The 26723-nt window shown below is 41.5% G+C and overlaps 1 protein-coding gene across 1 annotated transcript in view; it reads left to right on the forward strand.

Moving 5' to 3' along the window:
- Window positions 1-13996, forward strand: part of LOC117538580 (chymotrypsin A-like) — a 17453-nt gene extending 3457 nt beyond the window's left edge. Inside the window, exons 4-7 of the mRNA XM_034204425.1 lie at window positions 10559-10637; window positions 10715-10895; window positions 13558-13691; window positions 13799-13996. Of these exons, the coding sequence (XP_034060316.1) occupies window positions 10559-10637; window positions 10715-10895; window positions 13558-13691; window positions 13799-13960 (556 nt within the window). The 3' untranslated portion in view covers window positions 13961-13996. The remainder of the gene's footprint in view (window positions 1-10558; window positions 10638-10714; window positions 10896-13557; window positions 13692-13798) is intronic.
- The last annotated feature ends 12727 nt before the right edge of the window (window positions 13997-26723 follow it).

Below are 26723 nucleotides of genomic sequence, written 5' to 3' on the forward strand. Positions count from 1 at the left end.
TCTTAATGTCCTCCTGTCTCTGTCTCTTAATGTCCTCCAGTCTATTTGTCTCTTAATGTCCTCCTGTCTCTGTCTCTTAATGTCCTCCTGTCTATTTGTCTCTTAATGTCCTCCTGTCTCTGTCACTTAATGTCCTCCTGTCTATTTGTCTCTTAATGTCCTCCTGTCTATTTGTCTTAATGTCCTCCAGTCTATTTGTCTCTTAATGTCCTCCTGTCTCTGTCTCTTAATGTCCTCCTGTCTATTTGTCTCTTAATGTCCTCCTGTCTCTGTCACGTAATGTCCTCCTGTCTATTTGTCTCTTAATGTCCTCCTGTCTATTTGTCTTAATGTCCTCCTGTCTCTGTCTCTTAATGTCCTCCAGTCTATTTGTCTCTTAATGTCCTCCTGTCTCTGTCTCTTAATGTCCTCCTGTCTATTTGTCTCTTAATGTCCTCCTGTCTCTGTCACTTAATGTCCTCCTGTCTATTTGTCTCGTAATGTCCTCCTGTCTATTTGTCTTAATGTCCTCCTGTCTCTGTCTCTTAATGTCCTCCTGTCTATTTGTCTCTTAATGTCCTCCTGTCTATTTGTCTCTTAATGTCCTCCTGTCTCAGTCTCTTAATGTCCTCCTGTCTCTGTCTCTTAATGTCCTCCTGTCTATTTGTCTTAATGTCCTCCTGTCTCTGTGTCTTAATGTCCTCCTGTCTATTTGTCTCTTAATGTCCTCCTGTCTATTTGTCTTAATGTCCTCCTGTCTCTGTGTCTTAATGTCCTCCTGTCTATTTGTCTCTTAATGTCCTCCTGTCTCTGTCTCTTAATGTCCTCCTGTCTATGTCTCTTAATGTCCTCCTGTCTATTTGTCTTAATGTCCTCCTGTCTCTGTGTCTTAATGTCCTCCTGTCTATTTGTCTCTTAATGTCCTCCTGTCTCTGTCTCTTAATGTCCTCCTGTCTCTGTCTCTTAATGTCCTCCTGTCTATTTGTCTCTTAATGTCCTCCTGTCTCTGTCTCTTTAATGTCCTCCTGTCTCTGTGTCTTAATGTCCTCCTGTCTCTGTCTCTTATGTCCTCCTGTCTCTGTCTCTTAATGTCCTCCTGTCTCTGTCTCTTAATGTCCTCCTGTCTATTTGTCTCTTAATGTCCTCCTGTCTATTTGTCTCTTAATGTCCTCCTGTCTATTTGTCTCTTAATGTCCTCCTGTCTCTGTCTCTTAATGTCCTCCTGTCTCTGTGTCTTAATGTCCTCCTGTCTCTGTCTCTTAATGTCCTCCTGTCTATTTGTCTCTTAATGTCCTCCTGTTTATTTGTCTCTTAATGTCCTCCTGTCTATTTGTCTCTTAATGTCCTCCTGTCTATGTGTCTCTTAATGTCCTCCTGTCTATTTGTCTCTTAATGTCCTCCTCTCTATGTGTCTCTTAATGTCCTCCTGTCTCTGTCTCTTAATGTCCTCCTGTCTATTTGTCTCTTAATGTCCTCCTGTCTCTGTCTCTTAATGTCCTCCTGTCTCTTAATGTCCTCCTGTCTCTGTGTCTTAATGTCCTCCTGTATCTGTCTCTTAATGTCCTCCTGTCTATTTGTCTCTTAATGTCCTCCTGTCTATTTGTCTCTTAATGTCCTCCTGTCTATGTGTCCCTTAATGTCCTCCTGTCTATGTGTCTCTTAATGTCCTCCTGTCTATCTGTCTCTTAATGTCCTCCTGTCTCTGTCTCTTAATGTCCTCCTGTCTATTTGTCTCTTAATGTCCTCCTGTCTATTTGTCTCTTAATGTCCTCCTGTCTCTGTCTCTTAATGTCCTCCTGTCTATTTGTCTCTTAATGTCCTCCTGTCTATTTGTCTCTTAATATCCTCCTGTCTCTGTGTCTTAATGTCCTCCTGTCTATTTGTCTCTTAATGTCCTCCTGTCTCTGTGTCTCTTAATGTCCTCCTGTCTATCTGTCTCTTAATGTCCTCCTGTCTATGTGTCTCTTAATGTCCTCCTGTCTCTGTCTCTTAATGTCCTCCTGTCTCTGTCTCTTAATGTCCTCCTGTCTATGTGTCTCTTAATGTCCTCCTGTCTCTGTCTCTTAATGTCCTCCTGTCTATTTGTCTCTTAATGTCCTCCTGTATATGTGTCTCTTAATGTCCTCCTGTCTATGTGTCTCTTAATGTCCTCCTGTCTATCTGTCTCTTAATGTCCTCCTGTCTCTGTCTCTTAATGTCCTCCTGTCTATTTGTCTCTTAATGTCCTCCTGTCTATTTGTCTCTTAATGTCCTCCTGTCTATGTGTCTCTTAATGTCCTCCTGTGTCTGTCTCTTAATGTCCTCCTGTCTATTTGTCTCTTAATGTCCTCCTGTCTATTTGTCTCTTAATGTCCTCCTGTCTCTGTCTCTTAATGTCCTCCTGTCTATCTGTCTCTTAATGTCCTCCTGTTCTGTGTCTCTTAATGTCCTCCTGTCTATTTGTCTCTTAATGTCATCCTGTCTATCTGTGTCTTAATGTCCTCCTGTCTATTTGTCTCTTAATGTCCTCCTGTCTCTGTCTCTTAATGTCCTCCTGTCTCTGTCTCTTAATGTCCTCCAGTCTATTTGTCTCTTAATGTCCTCCTGTCTCTGTCTCTTAATGTCCTCCTGTCTATTTGTCTCTTAATGTACTCCTGTCTCTGTCACTTAATGTCCTCCTGTCTATTTGTCTCTTAATGTCCTCCTGTCTATTTGTCTTAATGTCCTCCTGTCTCTGTCTCTTAATGTCCTCCTGTCTATTTGTCTCTTAATGTCCTCCTGTCTATTTGTCTTAATGTCCTCCTGTTTCTGTCTCTTAATGTCCTCCTGTCTATTTGTCTCTTAATGTCCTCCTGTCTATTTGTCTCTTAATGTCCTCCTGTCTATTTGTCTCTTAATGTCCTCCTGTCTCTGTCTCTTAATGTCCTCCTGTCTCTCTGTCTCTTAATGTCCTCCTGTCTATTTGTCTCTTAATGTCCTCCTGTCTATTTGTCTCTTAATGTCCTCCTGTCTATTTGTCTCTTAATGTCCTCCTGTCTATTTGTCTCTTAATGTCCTCCTGTGTCTGTCTCTTAATGTCCTCCTGTCTCTGTCTCTTAATGTCCTCCTGTCTATTTGTCTCTTAATGTCCTCCTGTCTATTTGTCTCTTAATGTCCTCCTGTCTATTTGTCTCTTAATGTCCTCCTGTCTCTGTCTCTTAATGTCCTCCTGGCTATGTCTCTTAATGTCCTCCTGTCTATTTGTCTCTTAATGTCCTCCTGTTTATTTGTCTCTTAATGTCCTCCTGTCTATTTGTCTCTTAATGTCCTCCTGTCTCTGTCTCTTAATGTCCTCCTGTCTCTGTCTCTTAATTTCCTCCTGTCTATTTGTCTCTTAATGTCCTCCTGTCTATTTGTCTCTTAATGTCCTCCTGTCTATTTGTCTCTTAATGTCCTCCTGTCTCTTAATGTCCTCCTGTCTCTGTCTCTTAATGTCCTCCTGTCTATTTGTCTCTTAATGTCCTCCTGTCTATTTGTCTCTTAATGTCCTCCTGTCTATTTGTCTCTTAATGTCCTCCTGTCTATGTGTCTCTTAATGTCCTCCTGTCTCTGTGTCTTAATGTCCTCCTGTCTATTTTTCTCTTAATGTCCTCCTGTCTCTGTCTCTTAATGTCCTCCTGTCTCTGTCTCTTAATGTCCTCCTGTCTATTTGTCTCTTAATGTCCTCCTGTCTATTTGTCTCTTAATGTCCTCCTGTCTATGTGTCTCTTAATGTCCTCCTGTCTCTGTGTCTTAATGTCCTCCTGTCTATTTGTCTCTTAATGTCCTCCTGTCTATGTGTCTCTTAATGTCCTCCTGTCTCTGTGTCTTAATGTCCTCCTGTCTATTTGTCTCTTAATGTCCTCCTGTCTCTGTCTCTTAATGTCCTCATGTCTCTGTGTCTTAATGTCCTCCTGTCTCTGTCTCTTAATGTCCTCCTGTCTATGTGTCTCTTAATGTCCTCCTGTCTATTTGTCTCTTAATGTCCTCCTGTCTATTTGTCTCTTAATGTCCTCCTGTCTCTGTCTCTTAATGTCCTCCTGTCTCTGTCTCTTAATGTCCTCCTGTCTATTTGTCTCTTAATGTCCTCCTGTCTCTGTCTCTTAATGTCCTCCTGTCTCTGTGTCTTAACGTCCTCCTGTCTCTGTCTCTTAATGTCCTCCTGTCTCTGTCTCTTAATGTCCTCCTGTCTCTGTCTCTTAATGTCCTCCTGTCTCTGTCTCTTAATGTCCTCCTGTCTATTTGTCTCTTAATGTCCTCCTGTCTATTTGTCTCTTAATGTCCTCCTGTCTATTTGTCTCTTAATGTCCTCCTGTCTCTGTCTCTTAATGTCCTCCTGTCTCTGTGTCTTAATGTCCTCCTGTCTCTGTCTCTTAATGTCCTCCTGTCTATTTGTCTCTTAATGTCCTCCTGTTTATTTGTCTCTTAATGTCCTCCTATCTATTTGTCTCTTAATGTCCTCCTGTCTATTTGTCTCTTAATGTCCTCCTGTCTATGTGTCTCTTAATGTCCTCCTGTCTATTTGTCTCTTAATGTCCTCCTGTCTATTTGTCTCTTAATGTCCTCCTGTCTCTGTCTCTTAATGTCCTCCTGTCTATTTGTCTCTTAATGTCCTCCTGTCTCTGTCTCTTAATGTCCTCCTGTCTCTGTCTCTTAATGTCCTCCTGTCTCTGTGTCTTAATGTCCTCCTGTCTCTGTGTCTTAATGTCCTCCTGTATCTGTCTCTTAATGTCCTCCTGTATCTGTCTCTTAATGTCCTCCTGTCTATTTGTCTCTTAATGTCCTCCTGTCTATGTGTCCCTTAATGTCCTCCTGTCTATCTGTCTCTTAATGTCCTCCTGTCTATCTGTCTCTTAATGTCCTCCTGTCTCTGTCTCTTAATGTCCTCCTGTCTATTTGTCTCTTAATGTCCTCCTGTCTATTGTCTCTTAATGTCCTCCTGTCTATTTGTCTATTAATGTCCTCCTGTCTCTGTCTCTTAATGTCCTCCTGTCTATTTGTCTCTTAATGTCCTCCTGTCTCTGTGTCTTAATGTCCTCCTGTCTATTTGTCTCTTAATGTCCTCCTGTCTCTGTGTCTCTTAATGTCCCTCCTGTCTATCTGTCTCTTAATGTCCTCCTGTCTATGTGTCTCTTAATGTCCTCCTGTCTATTTGTCTCTTAATGTCCTCCTATCTCTGTCTCTTAATGTCCTCCTGTCTATGTGTCTCTTAATGTCCTCCTGTCTATTTGTCTCTTAATGTCCTCCTGTCTCTGTGTCTCTTAATGTCCTCCTGTCTATCTGTCTCTTAATGTCCTCCTGTCTATGTGTCTCTTAATGTCCTCCTGTCTATTTGTCTCTTAATGTCCTCCTATCTCTGTCTCTTAATGTCCTCCTGTCTATGTGTCTCTTAATGTCCTCCTGTCTATGTGTCTTAATGTCCTCCTGTCTATGTGTCTTAATGTCCTCCTGTCTCTGTCTCTTAATGTCCTCCTGTCTATGTGTCTCTTAATGTCCTCCTGTCTCTGTCTCCTAATGTCCTCCTGTCTATGTGTCTTAATGTCCTCCTGTCTCTGTCTCTTAATGTCCTCCTGTCTCTGTCTCTTAATGTCCTCCTGTCTATGTGTCTCTTAATGTCATCCTGTCTCTGAATGTCCTCCTGTCTATTTGTCTCTTAATGTCCTCCTGTATATGTGTCTCTTAATGTCCTCCTGTCTATGTGTTTCTTAATGTCCTCCTGTATATCTGTCTCTTAATGTCCTCCTGTCTCTGTCTCTTAATGTCCTCCTGTCTATTTGTCTCTTAATGTCCTCCTGTCTATTTGTCTCTTAATGTCCTCCTGTCTATGTGTCTCTTAATGTCCTCCTGTGTCTGTCCCTTAATGTCCTCCTGTCTATTTGTCTATTAATGTCCTCCTGTCTATTTGTCTCTTAATGTCCTCCTGTCTCTGTCTCTTAATGTCCTCCTGTCTCTGTCTCTTAATGTCCTCCAGTCTATTTGTCTCTTAATGTCCTCCTGTCTCTGTCTCTTAATGTCCTCCTGTCTATTTGTCTCTTAATGTCCTCCTGTCTCTGTCACTTAATGTCCTCCTGTCTCTTAATGTCCTCCTGTCTCTGTCTCTTAATGTCCTCCCTGTCTATTTGTCTCTTAATGTCCTCCTGTCTATTTGTCTCTTAATGTCCTCCTGTCTATTTGTCTCTTAATGTCCTCCTGTCTCTTAATGTCCTCCTGTCTCTGTCTCTTAATGTCCTCCTGTCTATTTGTCTCTTAATGTCCTCCTGTCTATTTGTCTCTTAATGTCCTCCTGTCTATTTGTCTCTTAATGTCCTCCTGTCTATTTGTCTCTTAATGTCCTCCTGTCTCTGTCTCTTAATGTCCTCCTGTCTATTTGTCTCTTATTGTCCTCCTGTTTCTGTCTCTTAATGTCCTCCTGTCTCTGTCTCTTAATGTCCTCCTGTCTATTTGTCTCTTAATGTCCTCCTGCCTATTTGTCTCTTAATGTCCTCCTGTCTATTTGTCTCTTAATGTCCTCCTGTCTCAGTCTCTTAATGTCCTCCTGTCTCTGTCTCTTAATGTCCTCCTGTCTATTTGTCTCTTAATGTCCTCCGCTATTTGTCTCTTAATGTCCTCCTGTCTATGTGTCTCTTAATGTCCTCCTGTCTCTGTGTCTTAATGTCCTCCTGTCTATTTGTCTCTTAATGTCCTCCTGTCTATGTGTCTCTTAATGTCCTCCTGTCTATTTGTCTCTTAATGTCCTCCTGTCTCTGTCTCTTAATGTCCTCCTGTCTCTGTCTCTTAATGTCCTCCTGTCTATTTGTCTCTTAATGTCCTCCTGTCTATTTGTCTCTTAATGTCCTCCTGTCTATGTGTCTCTTAATGTCCTCCTGTCTCTGTGTCTTAATGTCCTCCTGTCTATTTGTCTCTTAATGTCCTCCTGTCTATGTGTCTCTTAATGTCCTCCTGTCTCTGTGTCTTAATGTCCTCCTGTCTATTTGTCTCTTAATGTCCTCCTGTCTCTGTCTCTTAATGTCCTCCTGTCTCTGTCTCTTAATGTCCTCCTGTCTATGTGTCTCTTAATGTCCTCCTGTCTCTGTCTTAATGTCCTCCTGTCTATTTGTCTCTTAATGTCCTCCTGTCTCTGTCTCTTAATGTCCTCCTGTCTATCTGTCTCTTAATGTCCTCCTGTCTCTGTCTTTTAATGTCCTCCTGTCTATTTGTCTCTTAATGTCCTCCTGTCTATTTGCTCTTAATGTCCTTCCTGTCTATGTGTCTCTTAATGTCCTCCTGTCTCTGTGCCTTAATGTCCTCCTGTCTATTTGTCTCTGAATGTCCTCCTGTCTATGTGTCTCTTAATGTCCTCCTGTCTCTGTGTCTTAATGTCCTCCTGTCTATTTGTCTCTTAATGTCCTCCTGTCTCTGTCTCTTAATGTCCTCCTGTCTCTGTCTCTTAATGTCCTCCTGTCTATGTGTCTCTTAATGTCCTCATGTCTCTGTCTCTTAATGTCCTCCTGTCTCTGTCTCTTAATGTCCTCCTGTCTATGTCTCTTAATGTCCTCCTGTCTATTTGTCTCTTAATGTCCTCCTGTCTATTGTCTCTTAATTGTCCTCCTGTTCTGTCTCTTAATGTCCTCCTGTCCTCTGTCTCTTAATGTCCATCCTGTCTCTTGTCTCGTAATGTCCTCCTGTCTCTGTCGTGCGTTGAATGTCCTGCCAGTCTATTTGGTCTCTTAAATGTCCTCCTGTCTCTGTCTCTTAATGTCCACCTGTCCTAATTTGTCCTCTTAATGTCCTCCTGTCGCTGTCACTTAATGTCCTCCTGTCTATTTGTCTCTTAAATGTCCTCCTGTATCTGTCTCTTAAAATGTCCTCGCCTGTCTATTTGTCTCTTAATGTCCTCCTGTCTATTTGTCTCTCAATGTCCTCCTGTCTAGTTGTCTCTTAATGTCCTCCTCCGGTCCTCTTAATGTCCTCCTGTCCTCTGTCTCTTAATAATGGTCCTCCTGTCTATTGTCTCTTAATGTCCTCCTGTCTATTTGTCTCTTAATGTCCTCCTGTCTATTTGTGTCTTAATGTCCTCCTGTCTATTTGTCTCTTAATGTCCTCCTGTCTCTGTCTCTTAATGTCCTCCTGTCTATTTGTCTCTTATTGTCCTCCTTTCTGTCTCTTAATGTCCTCCTGTCTCTGTCTCTTAATGTCCTCTGTCTATTGTCTCTTAATGTCCTCCTGTCTATTTGTCTCTTAATGTCCTCCTGTCTATTTGTCTCTTAATGTCCTCCTGTCTCAGTCTCTTAATGTCCTCCTGTCTCTGTCTCTTAATGTCCTCCTGTCTATTTGTCTCTTAATGTCCTCCTGTCTATTTGTCTCTTAATGTCCTCCTGTCTATGTGTCTCTTAATGTCCTCCTGTCTCTGTGTCTTAATGTCCTCCTGTCTATTTGTCTCTTAATGTCCTCCTGTCTAGTGTCTCTTAATGTCCTCCTGTCTGTGTCTTAATGTCCTCCTGTCTATTTGTCTCTTAATGTCCTCCTGTCTCTGTCTCTTAATGTCCTCCTGTCTCTGTCTCTTAATGTCCTCCTGTCTATTTGTCTCTTAATGTCCTCCCTGTCTATTTGTCTCTAATGTCCCTCCTGTCTATGTGTCTCTTAATGCCTCCTGTCTCTGTGTCTTAATGTCCTCCTGTCTATTTGTCTCTTAATGTCCTCCTGTCTATGTGTCTCTTAATGTCCTCCTGTCTCTGTGTCTTAATGTCCTCCTGTCTATTTGTCTCTTAATGTCCTCCTGTCTCTGTCTCTTAATGTCCTCCTGTCTCTGTATCTTAATGTCCTCCTGTCTATGTGTCTCTTAATGTCCTCCTGTCTCTGTGTCTTAATGTCCTCCTGTCTATTTGTCTCTTAATGTCCTCCTGTCTCTGTCTCTTAATGTCCTCCTGTCTATCTGTCTCTTAATGTCCTCCTGTCTCTGTCTTTTAATGTCCTCCTGTCTATTTGTCTCTTAATGTCCTCCTGTCTATTTGTCTCTTAATGTCCTCCTGTCTGTGTCTCTTAATGTCCTCCTGTCTCTGTGCCTTAATGTCCTCCTGTCTATTTGTCTCTGAATGTCCTCCTGTCTATGTGTCTCTTAATGTCCTCCTGTCTCTGTGTCTTAATGTCCTCCTGTCTATTTGTCTCTTAATGTCCTCCTGTCTCTGTCTCTTAATGTCCTCCTGTCTCTGTCTCTTAATGTCCTCCTGTCTATGTGTCTCTTAATGTCCTCATGTCTCTTAATGTCCTCCTGTCTCTGTCTCTTAATGTCCTCCTGTCTATTTGTCTCTTAATGTCCTCCTGTCTATTTGTCTCTTAATGTCCTCCTGTCTCTGTCTCTTAATGTCCTCCTGTCTCTGTCTCTTAATGTCCTCCTGTCTCTGTCTCTTAATGTCCTCCTGTCTCTGTCTCTTAATGTCCTCCTGTCTCTGTCTCTTAATGTCCTCCTGTCTCTGTCTCTTAATGTCCTCCTGTCTCTGTGTCTCTTAATGTCCTCCTGTCTATTTGTCTCTTAATGTCCTCCTGTCTCTGTGTCTCTTAATGTCCTCCTGTCTCTTAATGTCCTCCTGTCTATGTGTCTCTTAATGTCCTCCTGTCTCTGTCTCTTAATGTCCTCCTGTCTCTGTCTCTTAATGTCTCTGTCTATTTGTCTCTTAATGTCCTCCTGTCTCTGTCTCTTAATGTCCTCCTGTCTCTGTCTCTTAATGTCCTCCTGTCTATGTGTCTCTTAATGTCCTCCTGTCTCTGTCTCTTAATGTCCTCCTGTCTCTTAATGTCCTCCTGTCTCTGTCTCTTAATGTCCTCCTGTCTATTTGTCTCTTAATGTCCTCCTGTCTATTTGTCTCTTAATTTCCTCCTGTCTCTGTCTCTTAATGTCCTCCTGTCTCTGTCTCTTAATGTCCTCCTGTCTATTTGTCTCTTAATGTCCTCCTGTCTCTGTCTCTTAATGTCCTCCTGTCTCTGTCTCTTAATGTCCTCCTGTCTCTGTGTCTCTTAATGTCCTCCTGTCTATTTGTCTCTTAATGTCCTCCTGTCTCTGTCTCTTAATGTCCTCCTGTCTCTTAATGTCCTCCTGTCTCTGTCTCTTAATGTCCTCCTGTCTCTTAATGTCCTCCTGTCTCTGTCTCTTAATGTCCTCCTGTCTCTGTGTCTCTTAATGTCCTCCTGTCTCTGTGTCTCTTAATATCCTCCTGTCTCTGTGTCTCTTAATGTCCTCCTGTCTATTTGTCTCTTAATGTCCTCCTGTCTATTTGTCTCTTAATGTCCTCCTGTCTCTGTCTCTTAATTTCCTCCTGTCTATTTGTCTCTTAATGTCCTCCTGTCTATTTGTCTCTTAATGTCCTCCTGTCTATTTGTCTCTTAATGTCCTCCTGTCTCTGTCTCTTAATGTCCTCCTGTCTCTTAATGTCCTCCTGTCTATTTGTCTCTTAATGTCCTCCTGTCTATTTGTCTCTTAATGTCCTCCTGTCTCTGTCTCTTAATGTCCTCCTGTCTCTGTCTCTGAATGTCCTCCTGTCTCTGTCTCTTAATGTTGCTTGCTTATTCGTATTGTTTGTTTGCTCATTGTTTGCTTGTCTGTTTGCAGGCTGTCCCACCGTGTGATCCTCGGAGAGCACGACCGCTCTTCCAACGCTGAAGACATCCAGGTGATGAAGGTCGGCCAGGTGAGTGCAAACACATCGTCCAATCACAGGCCAGACCCTGCCGTGGTGACGTCCTCTAACATGTCACTTCCTGTCAGGTGTTCAAGCACCCCAGCTACAACGGCTTCACCATCAACAACGACATCCTGCTGGTGAAGCTGGCGTCCCCCGCCGTGATGAGCGTCCGCGTGTCCCCCGTCTGCGTCGCCGAGGCCGGAGACAACTTCCCCGGAGGCATGAAGTGTGTGACGAGCGGCTGGGGGCTGACCCGCTACAACGGTGAGGGGGCGGGGCTAACCCTAACCAATCAGAGATAATGTTAGGCATGAAGTGTGTGACGAGCGGCTGGGGGCTGACCCGCCACAACGGTGAGGGGGCGGGGCTAACCTTAACCAATCAGAGATAATGTTAGGCATGAAGTGTGTGACGAGCGGCTGGGGGCTGACCCGCTACAACGGTGAGGGGGCGGGGCTAACCTTAACCAATCAGAGATAATGTTAGGCATGAAGTGTGTGACGAGCGGCTGGAGGCTGACCCGCTACAACGGTGAGGGGGTGGGGCTAACCTTAACCAATCAGAGATAATGTTAGGCATGAAGTGTGTGACGAGCGGCTGGGGGCTGACCCGCTACAACGGTGAGGGGGCGGGGCTAACCTTAACCAATCAGAGATAATGTTAGGCATGAAGTGTGTGACGAGCGGCTGGGGGCTGACCCGCTACAACGGTGAGGGGGCGGGGCTAACCTTAACCAATCAGAGATAATGTTAGGCATGAAGTGTGTGACGAGCGGCTGGGGGCTGACCCGCTACAACGGTGAGGGGGTGGGGCTAACCTTAACCAATCAGAGATAATGTTAGGCATGAAGTGTGTGACGAGCGGCTGGGGGCTGACCCGCTACAACGGTGAGGGGGTGGGGCTAACCTTAACCAATCAGAGATAATGTTAGGCATGAAGTGTGTTACGAGCGGCTGGGGGATAACCCGCTACAACGGTGAGGGGGTGGGGCTAACCTTAACCAATCAGAGATAATGTTAGGCATGAAGTGTGTTACGAGCGGCTGGGGGCTAACCCGCTACAACGGTGTAGTACAAAGAAATAAAGAAAAATAAAGAAAACTGGAGAAAAATAAATAACAGTGAGGGTAAGAAAAAAATGAATGCATATATATAGGACAAACTAGATATAGGGTCGTTTTCTGCACATGTCAATAACAGTTTCAAATACCATTTTAGAAAAGGAAAATACTATATATAAATATGTACACATGTATAAAAAACAAATGAATAATGATAGTAATAATATATGCATATAAACATTATGAACACTTATTTTCAAGAGACTTTTTTACATTCATATGTTCACACATACACAAAATAATAAACACCATATGTTCAAGTGTATAAGCTTGATGAGCTTTGAGCTCAGGAGTGAAAGCTAATGTTAGCTTTTAGCTCCGGATTGAATGCTAATGTTAGCTTTTAGCTCAGGAATGAATGCTAATGTTAGCTTTTAGCTCCGGATTGAATGCTAATGTTAGCTTTTAGCTCAGGAATGAATGCTAATGTTAGCTTTTAGCTCCGGATTGAATGCTAATGTTAGCTTTTAGCTCAGGAATCAATGCTAATTGTTAGCTCATAGATCAGGAATCAATGCTAATGTTAGCTCATAGCTCAGGAACTAGTGTTAGCTTTTAGCTCAGGAATCAATGCTAATGTTAGCTTTTAGCTCAGGAATCAATGCTAATGTTAGCTTTTAGCTCAGGAGTGAATGCTAATGTTAGCTTTTAGCTCCAGATTGAATGCTAATGTTAGCTTTTAGCTCAGGAATGAATGCTAATGGTAGCTTTTAGCTCAGGAATGAATGCTAATGTTAGCTTTTAGCTCAGGAATGAATGCTAATGTTAGCTTTTAGCTCAGGAATGAATGCTAATGTTAGCTTTTAGCTCAGGAATGAATGCTAATGTTAGCTTTTAGCTCAGGAATGAATGCTAATGTTAGCTTTTAGCTCAGGAATGAATGCTAATGTTAGCTTTTAGCTCAGGAGTGAATGCTAATGTTAGCTGTTAGCTCCGGATTGAATGCTAATGTTAGCTTTTAGCTCAGGAATGAATGCTAATGTTAGCTTTTAGCTCCGGATTGAATGCTAATGTTAGCTTTTAGCTCAGGAATGAATGCTAATGGTAGCTTTTAGATCAGGAATGAATGATAATGTTAGCTTTTAGCTCCGGATTGAATGCTAATGTTAGCTTTTAGCTCAGGAATCAATGCTAATGTTAGCTTTTAGCTCAGGAATCAATGCTAATGTTAGCTTTTAGCTCAGGAATCAATGCTAATGTTAGCTTTTAGCTCAGGAATCAATGCTAATGTTAGCTTTTAGCTCAGGAATCAATGCTAATGTTAGCTTTTAGCTCAGGAATGAATGCTAATGGTAGCTTTTAGCTCCGGATTGAATGCTAATGTTAGCGTTTAACTCAGGAATGAATGCTAATGTTAGCTTTTAGCTCAGGAATGAATGCTGATGTTAGCTTTTAGCTCAGGAATGAATGCTAATGTTAGCTTTTAGCTCAGGAATGAATGATAATGTTAGCTTTTAGCTCAGGAATTCATGCTAATGTTAGCGTTTAACTCAGGAATGAATGCTAATGTTAGCTTTTAACTCCGGAATGAATGCTGATGTTAGCTTTTAGCTCAGGAATTAATGCTAATGTTAGCTTTTAGCTCAGGAATTCATGCTAATGTTAGCTTTTAGCTCATGAATTCATGCTAATGTTAGCTTTTAGCTCAGGAATTCATGCTAATGTTAGCTTTTAGCTCAGGAATGAATGCTAATGTTAGCTTTTGGCTCAGGAATGTAAAGCGTCCTGTTACTGAGTGTTCAGATAGTCTGAGTTGTTGTTGACGGTGGTTGTTTGTGTTTGTTTGTTTTTGTGTTTGTTGTGCAGCTGCTGACACCCCCTCCCTGCTGCAGCAGGCCTCCCTCCCCCTGCTCACCAACGATGAGTGCCGTCGCTTCTGGGGAAGGAAGATCAGCGATCTGATGATCTGCGCCGGAGCCTCCGGAGCCTCGTCCTGCATGGTGAGGCTGGAACTGGAACACGCCACTGTGGGGTTGGATTTGCAGCAACCTAACAATATTGTTTTGGACCGATTAATATAAATCTGTGTGTGTGTGTGTTTCCTCAGGGAGACTCTGGTGGTCCTCTGGTCTGTGAGAAGGCTGGAGCCTGGACTCTGGTGGGCATCGTGTCCTGGGGCAGTGGTACCTGCACCCCCACCATGCCCGGGGTCTACGCCCGCGTCACCGAGCTGCGCAGCTGGATGGACCAGACCATCGCTGCCAACTAAACTGTCAGAACCTCAATAAAACCCTCTGAAACACTTCCTGTGCTGTGCTTTGTTCACCGGGCAGATGTTAGCCGTGTTAGCGTGTTGTGAAAAAAGCTGGATGTCTTAGCATAGCTTAGCATAAAGACCGGAAGCACGGGAGAAGCAGTTAGCTCCTTCATTTATTAATGAGCGTGTGTCACACTTTATGTAGCCTCATCCTGAGGTAGGCGGTCTGTGCTGCAGATACCGATATCTACTGGAGATTGTTAACTGTGATGGTTATTCTCGCGTCCAGGAAAGAGAAGCTTAAAAAGGAGACTAAATGGAGTCTCTGAGATGTTTTCAAATTGGTACTTTAATTAATAAAAGGCGCGGTACAGTCACAAACAGGATATTGTCCGACAGAAAAGCAGCTGTCTCTGGCCCTCGCTAGCAGAGAAAAGAGGCCGAACCGCTCAGGTGCTGCTCTTATATAGCTTCTGCAGGCTCCTCCCTGCGGGCCGGCCCTCCACATCTTAATGTCCGTTGTTACGTTTAAACAGAGGATTCAGGCATTGTACATTCAATACATACTTAAACACGCCTCTTCTCCTCATATTGTCTTTCATCACTTTTCCTTTAACACATTCTAAACGTTGTAGTTAATATTCTAAAAAATATAGAAAATACTTCACGGCTGGTTTGGTTTCTGGTCATTCCGGAAGTTGTCACATCTTACCCACGTCTGTAAACAATAACTTTATTCAAATAAACTATACCTTCATTTAATATTCAGCAATAATAATACGTCTATAGTTGCAGTGTTAAAATCAGTAGGTTTCTGTGTGCATCACTCCATGTCATTTCGCTACTAAATTAACCTCTATAAGAAATGGTAAACTAGCCACATGCTAACCGGAGATGAAGGATTTTCAGAATAAAAGCTTAACTGGTTGTGCACAATAATTTTCTGGTTTTTCAGTATAAAACAGCATTTAAACTGAAGGTACATTTAAGGTACATTATGCCATCAAAATATTGATTTTAATTTCTAACAGTCCCTCCTTACACACCTAAAAGGTGTGTATAATACTGAAATCAATGAGTTCTTCATCTGAACTCTGCATAGTACATCATTCATATCAAAAACATACAAACAAAATGGAATAGTGCGAATATCCTCAATTTTACAAAAATACAGAAATACTTTGACTGTGTTCAAACATAAAAGTTTTCCCTTGTGCATAACTTCTAGTGTTAACATTCAATATGGCTCTTCAAAATAGCAGCAATGGCTTGGTATCAGAACATTTCTTCCTCCCTCCTTTCACAGAAACCGTTCTCATACCACGCTCAGTGTTAAGTCACTTGTTTTTACAAAGTGAAAAGAAACTATCCATTTTAGAATTGTAATGATTCGAAAATACATGAAATCTACCATATAGAACAGTGAAAAATAATAAAAATGAAATAAACTATCTTGTAATAGTATAAGTAAATTGAAATGGATTCACTCCATTTTAGCATTTTATTTTGCTCACTTCTTCACATGATTTCATCATTTAAAGAATCACATCGGCTGGACATTCATTGAACAACCTCATCTCTGAACATCCATATCGTTTAACATCATTCAAACTAACTCATCATTTTCATCAACATCTGTATTGGGGTGGGCTGTCTTGTTCTACTAGCATTTGTAACTGTCTCCTCATGAGAAATGTACCCTCCCTCCTTTCATACCATTTAAGGTATGAAAGTAATATGTTCTCTAGAAGAGGCCGTCGTGATCAATCGGTATTTTAGGACATGGAATGAGTGCTACATTTAGGCCTCCCCTGGGCGGCCCTATGCTATCCTTTTACCCTGGAGCCTAAACTCCCCCTGGGACTGGTCTCTTAGCCCTACTGGCTTTGGGGTGGTCTGTTCTAATGCAGTGATAAAGTCCCTGAAATGGTGTGAAAACCGGTGGAATATCAATAACTCATTATACTAATTTATTTTCATTTCTGGTCTACTTAAATAACTATGCTAACCCCCTTTAACAGTGTGTGGAACCTTGGGTGCTCTAACAAGGACTTCAAAAACAGAAGTCATTTAATGGTTTGTAGTTCAATTCAGGAATTTTCACTCATGGCAGATATGTTTCTCCTTTTAAATAACATCTCTAAATGTCAGGTCATCACTGATTAAATGGAGGAGCATTAGGAGGTGGTGGCACTTGTCTTTTAAAACTCATACTCTGGTGCCGTGCGCTCCCTCTGAAGCTGCAAGTAAGATTTAAAACATCTGCAGGGTGGGTTGAGCAACCCCTTCTCCCTGAACGATGTTTATTGTTGAAAATATGCACCATTAAAATGAGTGATCCAAGTCCCCGCATGTATTACTCCCAATTGTACTAGTTTTTTCAAAATTAAAATCTTCAATCGCTCTTTGCCTAGTGTCTTTTTAAAACTCTACATCTTGGACGACAAACAAATGTTGTTTCCACCTTAACAGTTCTCCTGTGGTAATAACCATGCTACAATGGAGAAACCAATACTCTAGATTGGAATACTTTCTTTGGCTTGGTTCCAGCTCTACCTTTAACATTTTCCATTCAAATAAAGATTTGCCTAATCTTACTATCTGTCTTAGATGTTAAATGTCATCTAAACCCAATTAATGTCTACTAATGGTTGTGCCATATCCCTAAACATTGTTTCCACCCACTGTAACATGGCTACTCCAAATAACTCTTTCAGGAAACCATTTTCTTCTATAAATTAAAAATACCTACATGTTTCAAGCACCACATATTTCACACACTATAAAAGAACGTCCCCATATTTTCTCCATTACTCTAAATCTCACTGTTATTTAGAACATAAGTAACTTTTGTGACTGAACATATCTGCAATGTCGCCACAATCTGCTGGGGAATTTTGTTCATAGAGTTTGTACGTACAAAGCTGTACTTGTGGGTTAGTAGCCTGTTTCTACTGTAATCATTTTCAATAATTGTGCTCAGGTCACCGGTCGGTTGTTCATAAACTTAACAGGGGTGTTTCTGGCACAGACTAAAACATGGATCCAGTGTATTTTTAGATTCCCCTGGTCTGTAAATTCCCATCACCTACATATCCCAATCACTTAAACCCATCTCATCATTTGATACAAGAACTGCATATATGGGGGTGAATCATCTTGATTGTAATCGCCTCACCTTTGGGACCAAGTATTTCTAACTCCTCCTCTTGTTGCTCAGCTGATCTTTTGGCTCTGGGGATAAGTGAAACTCTCTGAAACACAGCTGGAGTTTTGTTAGTGATGTGGGCATTCTCTATGAGTGGACTAATGGATCCATGTCTTACTTGATATTGTACTCCCCATCCAACCAGAAAGGTGCCACGTGTAATGAGCACAATCAACAATGCTATTCTGACTGGTATCCCTAGGGGACCCCACAATAGCTTTGGCTTTGTTCTTGACATCATCTCTATTTTCTCCCTTGGTGTCAGTTACAGAATTTAAATAATGAGTACTATAATAACGTATACTAAAATTTGACTCTTTTTCAGATGTAAAACAAAAATAGGTTTTCACTTTAGTGTACTATCTATACAAATCTATAGACAATTCCTCTTTTGAGCTGTTTCTATCTTTATCTTATTTCTATTTATTGTTTTGTTCCAGCTCTGCCAAATCAGTCCTAACTCCCAATAATGTTCTGGAAGTTGCCAGTGAAGGGTGACAATGTGTGAGGTGGTGTCAATTTGCTCCTTTTTCTTTACCTTTAAACCGGAGCGCGTGTGAAGTTCGTTACAACTTCTCACTGTTCCGTCCACCGGGGATCAGCTCACTGTCTTTTGTGAACTTTCACCCTCACCCAACACCTGGCCGAACAGGAGTCTCTTCTGGTGTCTCGTCTGGTATCTCTGTAGCTTTCTTAGCCTGTGTAGACAAAACTTAGATTATATTACTCAGAGTTCTGACATATTCATCACTTCTATTAGTCTAATATCCAAAACTGGACCACTCCCTCCTTGGAGGAGGCCCAAGCTTTGGCATACCTTTTGTCGTTATGAGACCTATTATTAACTACATGTTATTATTTACTAACTACAACGTCACTGAAATCAACATATCTGTATAATCATGACACTCCCTCCTTTGAGCAGAACATGCTCAATTAATATTGCAATGATTACCCTATTCTGAACAGGACATGTAAAACGCATAACGTTGCATTAAATAAATATAACTTCTCTGTGTACCCATAAGGCGTACAAAATATCGTATGATGTATGTTTTCTGCTGGTATAAAAACATATTCACTCAAATCTGCCATTAGCACAAAAATGGTTTACATGTTGCAATAATGGCTTTTGTCCTGGTATTATGCATCATTGTTGCTGCGAAAAACAATACCCCTGGTGTCGCTAATGCGTCTCAATAATTCTAGGATTAGAGGATTGTTTGATACTGCTGAACAAAGATATAATAAAATAATATTTATCTAAACTAGAGGGAAACATACGAACCATTCTCACAGAGGGTGACATGCATGAAGGGCTGGTGCCCCTCACTCAAAATGAGATAGTGCCTTACGCACTACACTATAAATCAGTAAAATTACTCAAGAATAAATAAATAAAAACTGATTCTTGAAACTGTTGTAAAAACCCTACAACTTCTTCATCCAAGCTCTCAATCAGTGTTATGTTATTTAATCTGCAGCTCATTGCCTTAAAACAGATACTTCAGACCGATTATAAAATTGTGTTTGAGAAAAATGTAATCTGACTCCATAACTCACATAATTGTTTGACTAAAAAACTACACTTCCACTAACAATAAATGAAGTTCCCCTTTAAACACAGCCCCGGTCTTCTGACGGGGTCTATCTATGTACTGGCTGTAAAATGTTGTGCCAGTCTCTGTCGCTCTGTCACTGTTCTCCCGCTAACAGTCACTCTCTAGTTCTGCTGGGTTCTTGTTGACTTCTTCACTGGTTTGAGACAAGCGACCCTATCGGACACCTCCCTTTGTAGCCAGACTTCACCACAGCAGAATCGAGTTTCTGTTTTTAGGTCTCAACAGCTCCACGTCAGGTGTATCGCCGCCCCTTGAACTGCAGTCGGTGTAAACAGGAGGATTTGGTATGGATCCTCCGTCTTGGGCGAGTACTAGGTTTCCGTCTTCATATTTTTGGGTGGAAACCCCATCGTCTTGACCTCACTAGCTGTGTGGACACAACAGTTTTCTGTGTGGGGGAACAACATCACTCGTAATGTCTTTCCTTCTCATAATTACAAAAATAGTCTGCTAAATGTTCTATTCTGTGGATGCTTTATGTGTAAATGCAAATGCTACTCTCGATTCTGTTTTTACATTAAACCTCTCCCTTCTGTGGTGACATATATGGCTCAATGTAGCTGGATTTCAAAATACCCTTGTGCTGAAGATGCATCACCTGGTGGTCTGGCCCTCTGAGCTTCCTCATTGTTGTGGTTGATACCAGGGTGTCAGTGGCATTTGGGTCATGTTTGGCAATGCTGTTCGTCTTTGACATCCCTGAGACCCCCTGCTTCTGTCGTAATCATGGAAACCTCCCCCGGGGTAACTACATGGAGGGCCATTGTTTGGTGCATGTTGCCTTAGTAGTTGCGGGCAATCTCTGGTCCAATGGCCCATTTGGTTGCAATGGTAACATCCCTCAAACCGTAAACGTCTTCTGCCTGTGCCTCCTTGGAAACCTCCTGGTTGTTGGTTCTGCATCTGATTCTCTGGCACTATCTGAGATTTAACTGTTTGAGGTGTCTGCTCTGCATTCTCTGGTTCTTCCTGAGCTTGAATTGTTGGAGGTGTCTGCCCTGCCTTCTCTGGAAGTTTCCCCTCCCTTCTCCTTGTCTTGTTCCTACAAGCTACGGTGTCTTGTTTTTTCTGCTATGTCTTCCCTCACTGGCGGGTCTGCTACTCGGACCACATTTATGCTGTGTGCCAATAGGCTGGCATATTCCAGATGGAGTATCAGACTTATAAATCTTTCTTCATCTTCACTCCAGATAGTTCTTTTAATTGGAAAGGTTAAAGCATCTGATCAGATTATTACCCTTTCCTTGATATCTGCGGTTGAGCCTGGCTCTGCGTCTAGTCTCAATTTAGTTTCTTTTGGTGACATGTTCTCTACCTATTCGAATGAATATTATTAAGTTATCAAAGATTGAAACACTAATCCTCCGACTAGCACCTTCGTTCCTGATAAATAATATCCTATGTCATCCGAACTTAACTTTAAATCTGGGTAGGTTTTTTTTAATTTTTTTTAGAATATATATATTTTTTTTTTTATGATTTAAGTTTTTTTTTTTTGTAAAATATTAATAAATTAAAAGATAACATTTTTTTGAAATGTTAAAATAAAAATTGTACAGTGTATCGTTTTTGACTTTGAGATAAGAAAATCGAAGTCTTGTGAAAATCTAAATCTACTGTGTACAGTGCATACTGAAATGTATGGAACTATGTAAATGTCATAATTTGTGTTAGATTTAATCAATTGGTGTTTGAATATTCTACAGTCTAGTTTGAAAGTCTATGATGTAAAGTTTCTCATATGTTAATTAGAAACCACTTTGTAATTCTGTCCCGGCGAATGTGTTCATCAATAACACTCAAAATTAAGCTTCAAAATGTTATAATATCTTTGTAATAATTCTGTATTACCAGCAGAGTGCGCTGTTGTAATTTCCAGCTTAATCCACTAGGGATAGCTGTTGCAAAACTGACCTCTTTTTAACAAGAAGAAGCTTATTTCCTTAAAAATGGGAAGAAAATGTGAATATGGTTAAACAACACAGCACATAACCGCCAAAACACACTTGCAAACAAGAATATCTCAAATAAACCGCCAAAACACACTTGCAAACAAGAATATCTCAAATAAACCGCCAATACACACTTGCAAACAAGAATATCTCAAATAAACCGCCAATACACACTTGCAAACAAGAATATCTCAAATAAACCGCCAATACGCACTTGCAAACAACAATATTTTCAAAACCAGACTCCTACAAATACCAAACTTCCCACGGTAAGATAACCTGTCTATTTTATAGTTCCAACTTCTGCCAATAAATATGATTTGTCCTTCTCAATATGGAGTGCCTAGCCTCATGTGAGTGGGACTGTGTGTCAAAACAAACAGAGTACTTTCAATTAGCATTTCACGAAATGGCGACTGCCGTGTGGCTTATTTTCAGCATGAGGACAAGACAAGATGGCAACTGATTTTCCAACCTTTGACCTGAAGAACAAAGGGATTTGAAAACACCTCGTGGCTCTCAGAGGGGAGTTTAAATAATGGCGGGGTGTAATCTTGTCAAGAAAATTGAACACAAAACAACACTGCAGTTTAAAATAACATTTCTATCTAGTTTACTATGAAAAAAATGGGCTTTATCTTATTGATATCATCACTTAAAGTTAGGAACCCTTACGCATAAGCTATAAACCTATCTACGTATTATTTGACTTTATAGTCCACTATTGGTCAACTGCTGCCATTTCGACACGCTAGGTGGGAGTATTATGGTAACTTATCAGCGACCATTAAATGACCGTCGTCAATTTAACGTAATGCTGTTGTAACTCCACATCTCGTATTCCACCCGCAATATCTTGGTTGAAACTAGAACAGTTATGACCACTGATAAAGCTTACACCTTAATCAAGCCTTTCCTCAAAAGGACTTTTTTAAAACAGTTCTCAACTGTTTTCGACTAGCACTGTCTTCAGTTACTCAACCCTAAGTTGATTCGCTATGCCTTGTTGGTTTTCAATTACTTGATCCTTAATCAATTCGCTATGTCCCATAGATCTTAACAATAATCGTTAAATGGACTTATATATCCTTACGTCATAGGCTAATTTAACTACTGACGTAACAAGGGACACCTACATGAAACACAACAAGACACCTACCCAAAGTACAATGGCCACACACATTTATATTTTAAAATACTACACACACAAATTAATAGCATGCAGGGTTAGATATAAGAAAAAAAGAAATTGGAACTCACCCTGATTGTGAAAATGCAACGCCATGTGTTATGGAATTCTTATTGTTATAAATTTGGTTGTTTTGACATTAAATACACAGCTATTTTCAGGATCCGCTGGCCTCCGTCCAACACAAACCTATTTTGTACTGCATAAACTATGAAGAATTTGATTTAACAGGTTTCCTCTTACCAAGTATTCGAGCTCGTTGTGTCGAACGGAAGCCCCGTCTCCGGAAAACAGCTGGTTGTGTAGTATCTTCTGTCCAACGAGAATCACGTCGCGGAGCACCAATTGTTAACTGTGATGGTTATTCTCGCGTCCAGGAAAGAGAAGCTTAAAAAGGAGACTAAATGGAGTCTCTGAGATGTTTTCAAATTGGTACTTTAATTAATAAAAAGCGCGGTACAGTCACAAACAGGATATTGTCCGACAGAAAAGCAGCTGTCTCTGGCTCCCCGCTAGCAGAGAAAAGAGGCCGAACCGCTCAGGTGCTGCTGTTATATAGCTTCTGCAGGCTCCTCCCTGCGGGCCGGCCCTCCACATCTTAATGTCCGTTGTTACGTTTAAACAGAGGATTCAGGCATTGTACATTCAATACATACTTAAACACGCCTCTTCTCCTCATATTGTCTTTCATCACTTTTCCTTTAACACATTCTAAACGTTGTAGTTAATATTCTAAAAAATACAGAAAATACTTCACGGCTGGTTTGGTTTCTGGTCATTCCGGAAGTTGTCACATCTTACCCACGTCTGTAAACAATAACTTTATTCAAATAAACTATACCTTCATTTAATATTCAGCAATAATAATACGTCTATAGTTGCAGTGTTAAAATCAGTAGGTTTCTGTGTGCATCACTCCATGTCATTTCGCTACTAAATTAACCTCTATAAGAAATGGTAAACTAGCCACATGCTAACCGGAGATGAAGGATTTTCAGAATAAAAGCTTAACTGGTTGTGCACAATAATTTTCTGGTTTTTCAGTATAAAACAGCATTTAAACTGAAGGTACATTTAAGGTACATTATGCCATCAAAATATTGATTTTAATTTCTAACAAGAGCAGAAAGAATATAGGACACAAAGGGATGCACGTTAGCTAAAACCATGCATGCTCAACTTAGCACAAATGAGCTCACGTGTTCTTGCCTGTTCTCGCAGTTCCACAGCGGCATTTAGCTTAGCTTAAGCCGTTAGCAGATACTGTCTAGCGGCTAATAAGCTTAATATCATCGACTCTGTATTTTACACACTGATTTCCCTGACTGGTTTTAACATCACCACCATCGTAACCCTCCTGTTGTGTTCCGCTCAAATCTGACCGATTTACTACTTTCGGCACTCGTAACTTTTGTGTTTTTCATTTGATTGCATCGAGGCTTTATTTAACCAGATGAAAGCATTGAGATAAAATGTCATTTACAATGCTGACCTGGCCAAGAAGGCAGCAACGTAAGCCGGAGGATATCCTCCACAGTAAACATTTGAACGTATACAATTGCTAATCACCACATTCATTGAATTGTGGGTGGTTTAGTCAACTTTGTAACATCCATGGTGTTCCCGGTCAAAGATTACCACCATAAGAAATGAATGAGTAACCATCCATCAGATCCATCAATACAACCACACACCGAGCAGACTTAACAATGTATCATATATAATTCTGTGTGACTGGTGAAGCCACACACTGAATAGTATTCGACATACTTATTTATTAGTGTGAATACTGTGCAACAGCATTTCTATAGTTCTTCTGTTTCTCTTTAATCTTCTTCTTCTTATTTCAACCAATATTTTGCCGTCGAATAACTTCAGTCTACTTTCAGCTACAGAAATCATTCAAATATCAAAATATTCAGCACACGATGGGAAACTTTCAACTTTTTCAAAATATGTTATACTTTTTGAAATATTCAGCTTTTTAAACTCTTTTTTTAACATGGAACTCAATGGGAGGAACCTTCAACTCCTCTTTTACCTACACCTTGCACCAAATGCTACTCCTTCCACATACTTTCAGCTACAGAAACCATTCAAATATTAAAATGTTCAGCTCCTTCAGGACATGTGTGCTATGACTTTTCTTGTTTATGACATTTATACTTTTTGAGATATTTAACTTTGGAGCTTGGAAGAGAGGGCTTCTTCAGATTTTAACATTAGTGTGTATTGCGCCGCTCGTTAAGTCTAGAGTGCTTTGATCTCAAAACAGAGTGCAGGAGTGCTTGAAATTCGCCCAACATATATTTTTTAAACCTGCCATAATTCCCAAACCCTACACTCCTTGGACATCATTTTTCATGAAAAACGTAGGAAAAGCTCTCCTAAAACTTTCAACATGTCTCCATTAAGGCCCATTGTAAGTGCAGCCTGATCTGTCCTCAGAGCACCAGCTGCACACCTTTAGTACATCTGCCAAAAAGCCACATTATTGACCCGAAAGTACACAAAAAGCAGACCGGCGCTCCTCATGGTCCTGACATCCTCCACGCGTTGACATTTTACGAAAGCAGCTACAGTTTTTAAACTATAGTTGGAAATGTAAGAGGTTTATCTCTTATTCAGAACAATGGAAAGGCTCTCCTTTCACAGCACATCTCCATGGAAACCTTTGATCTCTGGGCTCATGTACACAGGTGTTTGATAACGTCGTCACCATGGTAACCTTTGATCTCTGGGTTTACACACACAGGTGTTTGATGGCATTCATTCACTACTGCTTACATTTCATATCCAACTCCTTTAGTCTACTTTCAGCTATAAACCATTCAACTATTAACTTATTCAGCTATTTCAGGACTTTGAGGCTATACATGTTGTTTATAACCTTTTTAAAACCTTTTCTTTTAAATATTAAGCTTGTTCACTATTTTTCCTCCTCTTCCAGTTTAACATTTCACTTTCAAGTTTTCAACAAAGTCATTGCAATGCATTTGAGCTGTAACAATTTTGATTCAAATCATTTCACTTTTCTCCATTTTTTCCCTATCTCTGTTTCTTATCTATCTAATAGAACTACTCGGGTCTTGATAGATTGAGTGGGGAAGTTCATGAGATCTTTCTAGAGGGTTATCAAGAATAACTTTTATCCAATGACCTTTCCCCTCTCTGTCTGTGTCTGTGTATTCTCTTGTTCCGATTAACCCAGCCAAATCTTTGTTCTTGTTATGTATCTATATCTACGCCGGGATCCGGAGTCGAGGCTGATCCTCTTGCTGTAGTCCTGGGTCTTGGATCCTCTATCCTGAGTTCTGGATTAAGTGGTGGACTTCGGGTCGTGGCTGAACCTGTCTCTGCGGTCCTGCCTTGGGTCTCGTCATGCTGCTTCCCTGATGGCTTCCACAGGATTGTAGCTGACATCCTCGTGGATTCATCTTCTTATTACAGACACATGCATTTCCTAACATCCGGTCTATATGCTGTAAAATGTATTATCTCTTGGATTTACACACGGCATCTATTGCACGTCTGTCCGTCCTGGGAGAGGGATCCCTCCTCTGTTGCTCTCCCTGAGGTTTCTCCCATGTTTCCTTTAAACTGTGGGTTTTCTCTGGAAGTGTTTCCTTGTACGATGTGAAGGTCTAAGGACAGAGGGTCTAAGGACAGAGGGTCTAAGGACAGAGGGTCTGAGGACAGAGGGTCTAAGGACAGAGGGTCTAAGGACAGAGGGTCTGAGGATAGAGGGTCTAAGGACAGAGGGTCTAAGGACAGAGGGTCTAAGGACAGAGGGTCTGAGGACAGAGGGTATAAGGACAGAGGGTCTAAGGACAGAGGGTCTAAGGACAGAGGGTCTAAGGACAGAGGGTCTAAGGACAGAGGTTCTAAGGACAGAGGGTCTGAGGACAGGGGGTCTAAGGACAGAGGGTGTCGTTTTTCTCATACTGATATTCTGAACAATCTGTGCTGTTGTATTTGCTGTAAAGTGTCTCTACTGTAGGCTATTTTTATTATATGTTCAGAACTTTGGCTCCACCAAACATCGTTTATAAATGTGCTATATAAATAAAACTTGATTTGATTTGATCTGTGAGGCGTTCAGGGATCCTCTGTAAATTCTAGTGACGGTAAGTTAGCATGTCTTTGAATTACACACAGAGCACACACACAGTCCTCAGATATTCCTCAGCAGTGGTTTATTACACAAAGAGCAGGTTTATCTAAGAGAGAGCAGGTCCGGCGTCAGGTGAGGTGTTATCAGGGGGACAGGTGTTAGCGGTGTCTGGTGTAGAGTTAGCTGTGTCTTGGGGGGACAGGTGTTAGCGGTGTCTGGTGTAGAGTCAGCGGTGTCTTGGGGGGACAGGTGTTAGCGGTGTCTGGTGTAGAGTCAGCGGTGTCTTGGGGGGACAGGTGTTAGCGGTGTCTGGTGTAGAGTTAGCGGTGTCTTGGGGGGGACAGGTGTTAGCGGTGTCTGGTGTAGAGTTAGCAGTGTCTTGGGGGGGGCAGGTGTTAGCGGCGGGGGGACAGGTGTTAGCGGTGTCTGGTTAGCATTAGCGTTGTCGGGGGGGGCAGGTGTTAGCGGTGTCTGGTGTAGAGTTAGCGGTGTCTTGGGGGGGGGCAGGTGTTAGCGACGGGGGGCAGGTGTTACCGGTGTCTGCTTAGCATTAGCGGTGTCGGGGGGGGGGGGGGGGCAGGTGTTAGCGGTGTCTGGTGTAGAGTTAGCGGTGTCTTGGGGGGAGCAGGTGTTAGCATTAGCGGTCCCGGGGGGGGCAGGTGTTAGCGGCGGGGGGCAGGTTTAGCGGGT

The sequence above is a fragment of the Gymnodraco acuticeps genome, unplaced genomic scaffold, assembly GCF_902827175.1.
Source record: "Gymnodraco acuticeps unplaced genomic scaffold, fGymAcu1.1, whole genome shotgun sequence".
Classification (NCBI taxonomy): Eukaryota; Metazoa; Chordata; class Actinopteri; order Perciformes; family Bathydraconidae; genus Gymnodraco; species Gymnodraco acuticeps.